Source organism: Lynx rufus, unplaced genomic scaffold (assembly GCF_022079265.1).
Source record: "Lynx rufus isolate CCGP_SWC_20201006 ecotype Redwood Valley unplaced genomic scaffold, mLynRuf1.p SCAF_4, whole genome shotgun sequence".
Classification (NCBI taxonomy): Eukaryota; Metazoa; Chordata; class Mammalia; order Carnivora; family Felidae; genus Lynx; species Lynx rufus.
The window spans coordinates 112941333-112947902 of record NW_025814856.1 but is presented as its reverse complement, the minus strand read 5'-3'; the positions used below and the strand labels follow the sequence as shown (position 1 = coordinate 112947902).

Genomic DNA, 6570 nt, shown 5'->3' with positions numbered 1-6570 from the left:
AAACCACGTTACTACGGGAAATTATCAAAGCGTGAATCCCTATTATACCTACATACTAACTCTACCGAGGACGTTCGCGAAAACGTCGGTTTGCCAGCCCTGCCTTGGAGCACGTTCCAATTCGCTCAGGCTCCTAGCAACCCAGTCGAAAGAGCGGTTGCCCTCTGCTGGTCAGAAGTGCGTAATGCATCTGAAGGAGAGAAATTTCCTAGGGGCGTGCCAGCTGGCGGATGACGGAGAAACCCGGCGTCCGGAGATAGGCGGTTTTGCCTGCGTCAGCGGCGCGCGCCGCGGGAAACCTGACAGGCCGCATGGCTGCGGGTTGTTCAGAGGCTCCGCCGCCGAAGGCGGCCTCTGAGGGACCAGTGGCGGGACCGGCCGGCGTCCTGCCCTGCCTAGAGCTGCCAACCTACGCTGCCGCGTGTGCGCTGGTGAATAGCCGCTACTCCTGCCTGGTGGCGGGGCCGCACCGAAGACACATCGCGCTTTCGCCGCGCTACCTTAACAGGAAACGCACCGGTATCCGAGAACAGCTCGATGCGGAACTCCTGCGCTACTCCGAGAGGTATCAGTCTCTCCGTCTTTTCCTCCGCGGAGCGCATAACGCCATAACGTAGCTTGCCCCCCTTTCTTTTAGGCGCGGGGAGGGGGGGGTTGCTGGTGGACGTGCTGATGGCGTCGCAGAAAAGGGGTGAACGGGAGAGAACGCGCCGGCCACTCGAGCTTATACTCGAGACGTTATGGAGTTTCCAACTAGCCGAAATTTCCAGTGTGTCCCTAGTCGGGATCTGTTCTTACCGTTTCATGGACAAGAAGGGAAGCGTGAAGGTGACGTGAATTGTGCGGGCGGAGCCGGTGGGGAAGCTTGTTTTAGAACTGGCGTGTATGGGTAAGAATAGATCAGGGGTCTGGAGACCCGGTAAGCCAGTTCTGTGTTTTCCCATTTGACAGTGGGAGTTTCGAATGCATTACTTCAACATATTGTCTCTCATTCTGTAGAAAATTGTACATATTAGTACAGTCTTTTGTTTGTAAACCGTGACGAAGTTTCTGGTTTTTATTTTGGCCCTGGTATTTTCCTTGGGTTCTCTTCTCGTGGGCCTGATCACGGATAAGAGAAGCAATATTTCTGTTTTGTTTTTAAGAGCAGTTTATTAAGTCTTAATTGGAGTGAAAAAAAACTTTGTGGTGCATTTAAGTTAATACATTCAGTAGAAACTTGGAGACTGTTGGAGTTGCGAGAGTGGAGGGTCAGAGGGAGGGGGGGCATATGTACGTTAATACTACTAAAGACTACTTTGTCTCGAAAGCAAGGGTTGTAAAACTAGGGTGAGTGGAATCCCTAGGGATTCCTTGTTGCTCTTAAGGAATTTCATGACCCTCCCTCCTCCCCTCTGGGAAATTTCCTTTCAGTTTTCTTGGGCAAAGTACCCAAAGTGTTCACTTTCTCAAGGGATCCTGAACAGGTTAAGGAATCAAGCAGGTCTAGAATGTACAGCTTACTCCAAACACCTACAACCCACTTTTGTGCCTATTTTGTACGTAAGGGACTTGGGATTAAAAAAAAAACAAAAACAAAAAACCAAGATCCCTGTTTGAAGAAACTGTTATCTCTAGTAAAGATACAAATGTAAGCCAGGTAGATCCAATGAAGTGTTAAAATTTGCCAGAAACAAAGTAAGTTATACTGAAAGAGTAGTGAATTTGATATTAGGACCTTTTTGGAGAACAACTTAATAGGAGAAAGGTTCTTTGTGATGGTAGTATTCAAGGGAAAAGGTGTGGCATAAACAAATGGATAGTAGATATAAAATAGACTGGTTCGGTCAGAGATTTATAAGTACTATATAATTGGAGTAAGGTTTATTTTAGGGGAAGGACATTGTGTGCAGTTGGAGAGAGGAGGGCAAAGACAGCTTGGGGGACAACTCAGGATGACCATTTTGCTTTTTTCCTCCTTTCTACTAGGTTTTTGTTTTTTAACCTTTTTCTGTTTGCTTAAGCAGACTTAGCACTTCATCCTTTCAGTGTGCCCTCCAACTCCGAAACTTGGTGCAGTCCGGAGAGAGTAGTATGAATCTGTGATCTCCGGGACATAATCAGACACACAGTTCAAGAAACCACACTTGGTAGCATTAGCTGATGGCTTAAGGAAGGTGAGACTGTAGACATGGAGACCAACTAAGAGACTGTTACAGTTGTCCAAGAGAAAAATGATGAGAGTATGGGTTTGAGAGACTTAAGGATATAAATATGGTCATAAAATCTGGGAAGAGGCAACTGTTTGATGTATTTTACCACTTACTGTAACCAATCAGTGCCTCCACTTGATAGGCTAGGGGGAAGCCACCTGAAGTGTCTCCCGTCAGAGCCCTTATACCAGAGATACAAGGAACCAGTTGAACGGTAATTTTTGTAACCAAACGATATAGTGTGACTATGTGGAGCAGGTTGCACTTGAGCAGATCAAGACTGCGCGCTCTACACCCTCCTCCCCCACCCCCACCATTACTTGTGGGCTGTGGTTAAGACTCTGGCTTACTCAGTGCTGATAAAGCAGCACACATTAACTGTGTATTTCTAAGTAGGGACAGAACATGGAACATACCAACAATTGTAATGTCAGTCAACCACTTATGTATAGTTAGATTTACAGATTTCGGGGCCATCCTATAGAATCAGGAGGACTTGCTTCTCTTTTTGTAAGAAACAAGGAAAAGAGAGTGTTGGAAGGTGGAGGATGCACAATAAAGTATCCCCTAAACTGAGAAGGCACTTTGAGATTAGAAAACGAAGCAGGTGACTCCATACAGTTTACACAGAGTTTTATTCAGGGTAACTTACTGACCGGGGGATTGGGCAGGTGATGATCCAAGTAGCTGCACAGCTGTTCTTCACAAAGTCTAGACCTCAGTCCACAGATTTTATAGAGTGTGAAGGGATGTGCAGAGGGCACTGTGGTGAGGACACAGGGTTTAACACTTAACAGACCCTGTGGCACCACATGTACTCCAAATGATGGGGGAGGAGTCAGTTCAGTTAAACAGTTGTCTCATGGCTTTCAGTCAGGCCTATAGTGTGTAAGTAGTCAGGCAGAAAATTATCCAAATAATCAAGGAAATCATTAGAAGTCAGGATCCAGCTAGTATGGTAAACAAGAAACATGCAAGGACAATTACAACTAGAATCTTACACCCATAGAGGTATGTTACTGAAACATAGTTTTTTCCTCACCAAAATCACCCTCGTTTCCATCAACAATAGCCAAAATAAGACTAATATGTTTGTAAAACAAGTCCATTTTTCACAAATTTGGCCCAGATATTTTTGTAAGTACAGCAAGAATAGTAACTGGCCTTACATGTTCTCTCAGATCTTCTTTGCTGGAATTTTTTTTCATAAGGAATTTCAGATTGAGCTTTTGAAAGCCTTTCAAGGCAAAGAGCCAAACCAAATACTTGCCATCAGACTCGCTTGTAATAACTAAAGAAATGAAATACTCCCTCGCTTTTCGGGGTCCCCCAAATATCCTGAGGTTCCTGAGCCTGCCAGGAAGTGACCTTCCTTACTTAACCTCGTAAGGCTCCAGGAACCTTGTTAGCATGGTACCAGCCAGGCCAGTTATTCTAGGGGGCTTCCTTGGCACCATAAAGTCAACCCTAGTTCCTTAGCTTTCTGGTCATATCTGAGTCTATGCATGTCTTTCTCAAATGTGACATTCTAGTCAAAGCCATGGTAATAGAATCAATTTCTCTAATGGTGACCTGTTACAAGAAATTCTTACCTAATTTATGCAAATAACTTAAGTGCCATGAGGGTAAGAATACTCACCAAGAATTCAGGAGGGATCTGAATTCAGGAGGGATCAGGTTGGGGGAAAAAGATAAAATGTTTTTTAAAATCCCGAAGAGCAAACATTAGATAATCAGTGATGTTTCAAACGAGTCATAAAAACTGTAATAATCTTCCTTGATTCCTTTAGTCATGTTATTAATTCTTGTTCAGTTTGAGTATGGTTTCCCGTTCCCAGAAATTCTTATTTGGCTTAGTTTTATTATCTTAAGGGTATCACAAACCTGTGTTTGTCAAGAGTCCTCTCTATGAATGTCCTTGAAGATGAAACACATTTGTAGGAGTACAAATCAGAACAGTAACTGTAAATAACAAAGGACTCAAAAATGAGCATGGTTAAAGATGTGATGAGAGTTCATTATAGTGTAATGAACATTATAGTTGATAAGGAAATTTGGTTACTTCTGGGATAGACAATACTTCAATACTTAGAATTACAAGTAATGATTATTGGGATTTTGGGATTTCATGGCATTCACTTATGCAGTAGAACCTTAAAAGGTTTCTGATAATGCTTCCCATGTAGTTTAACATACCATAATAAGTAAGCCTGATTAGTTAAAAAGACTTAATTTAGAATTTGAATTTTGGGAAATTTGTTAAAAATATCAAAGTTTTAAAGCACATGCTGAATGGTGCGCCTGGGTGGCTCAGTTGGTTAAGTGTCTGACTTTGGCTCAGGTTACGATCTCCGTCAGGTTCCTGAGTTCAAGCCCTGCGTCAGGCTCTGTGCTGACAGCTAAGAGCCTGGAGCGTGCTTTGGATTCCGTGTCTCCCTCTCTCTCTACCCCTCCCTTGCCCATGCTCTGTCTCTCTCTCTCTCTCAAAAATAAATAAACAGGGGTGCCGGGTGGCTCAGTTGGTTAAGCATCCAACTTTGGCTCAGGTCACGGTCTCATGGTTCATGAGGTCGAGCCCTGTGTTGGGCTCTGTTCACAGCTCAGAGCCTGGAGCCTGCTTTGGATTCTGTGTCTCCCTCTCTCTCTGCCCCTCCCCCTCTCATTCTCTCTCTCTGTCTCTCTCTCTGTCTCTCTCTCTCTCTCAAAAATGCATAAATGATTAAAAATATTTTTTTTAAAGCACACTCTTAAGAAGAAACACAAATCATTAAAAACTTAAAACTTATTTAACCTAGGTGGCAATAAGAGATTCTAAAGGCATATACAGAAGGTTACATAGTTGTTAGCAAAACTTAGCTCTTTTAGTATTGATGAGATTTAAATTTATTAAGTAAAGACCTGATAGCAAACTTTGTATTTTCAGGGCAGATAAAGGAAAAACCTTGTACTTTTTTCTGTCAAAAACAGACCAATATTCCAGGATAATCCTCATTTCAACAGAGAGAAAAACCAAACTCCAATCATGAACCAGTATATTTTTAAAACTCATTAATTCCAGTCTTTGTCCTGACCACACATTCTTTAGCAAAGACTCCTTTTTCACAGACTTTCTACAACTTTTTTTTTTTTAAACATTCATATTTTCTCCAGTTTTCCCTTTCTAAACCAGTCTCATTTTAGGTCAAATTCCTTTCTTTTCCCTCAACAAAAATGTATTCCCATTTCTCAGAATTTTCTTAACAAAAACACATATCTTATTTTCCTTGCACACAGAGTGCTTCCTTCATTATTTCCAGTAGTCTTAATGACATTTGTTAGAATTCTTAATGCTTAGAAACTACTTTCTAGTGAAAACTAAATAGTAAGCAATATTAGTTTCAGGTTTACCATAGTGCTTTGAGAGGTCTACATATTACTAAATACTCATCCTGATAAGTTCACTCTTAATTCCCTTTATCTATTTCACCCATCCCCTTCACCTACCTCCCCTGTGGTAACCGTCAGTTCTAAGTAGTTGAGTCTGTTTTTTGGTCTGTCTCTTTTCTTCTTTGTTCATTTGTTTCTCAAATTCTGCATATGAGTGAAATCATATGGTATTTGTCTCTAACTTATTTCACTTACTGTTATCCCCTCTAGATCTATCCATGTTGTTGCAAGTGGCAAGATTTCATTCTTTTTCATGGCTGAATAATACTCCATTGAGTATATATACCACTTCTTTAACAGTTCACCTGTTGGTGAACACTCAGACTACTTGCGTAATTTGGCTGTCATCAGTCATGATGCGGTAAACACATGGGTGCGTGTATCTTCTCACATTACTGTTTTTGTATTCTTTGGGTAAACACCCATTGATAGAAATACTAAATCACGTGGTAATTCTGTTTTTAAATTTTTAAGCAACTTCCTTCTTCCCATTTTTTAATTGGATTATTTGTCTTTTTTATGTAAAGTTATATAAATTCTTTATGTATTTTGGATATGAACCCTTCATCTGGTATGCCATTAGCAAATAACTTTTCCCATTCCATAGATTGTCTTTAGTTTTGTTGATTGTTTCCCTTGCTCTGCAGAAGCTTTTTTTTCTTTTTAATATATGAAATTTATTGTCAAATTGGTTTGATACAACACCCAGTGTTCATCCCAAAAGATGCCCTCTTCAATACCCATCACCCACCCTCCCCTCCCTCCCACCCCCCATCAGCCTTCAGTTTATTCTCAGTTTTTAAGAGTCTATTATGCTTTGGCTCTCTCCCACTCTAACCTCTCTTTTTTTTTTTTTTTTCCTTCTCCTCCCCCATGGGTTCCTGTTAAGTTTCTCAGGATCCACATAAGAGTGAAACCATATGGTATCTGTCTTTCTCTGTATGGCTTATTT

General features: G+C 41.5%; 1 protein-coding gene across 1 annotated transcript in view; it reads left to right on the top strand.

Annotated features, from left to right (window-relative positions):
• Positions 1 to 305: 305 nt before the first annotated feature.
• Positions 306 to 6570, top strand: part of POLR1F (RNA polymerase I subunit F) — a 30529-nt gene continuing 24264 nt past the window's right edge. Inside the window, exon 1 of the mRNA XM_047096976.1 lies at positions 306 to 565. Within this exon, the coding sequence (XP_046952932.1) occupies positions 312 to 565 (254 nt within the window). The 5' untranslated portion in view covers positions 306 to 311. The remainder of the gene's footprint in view (positions 566 to 6570) is intronic.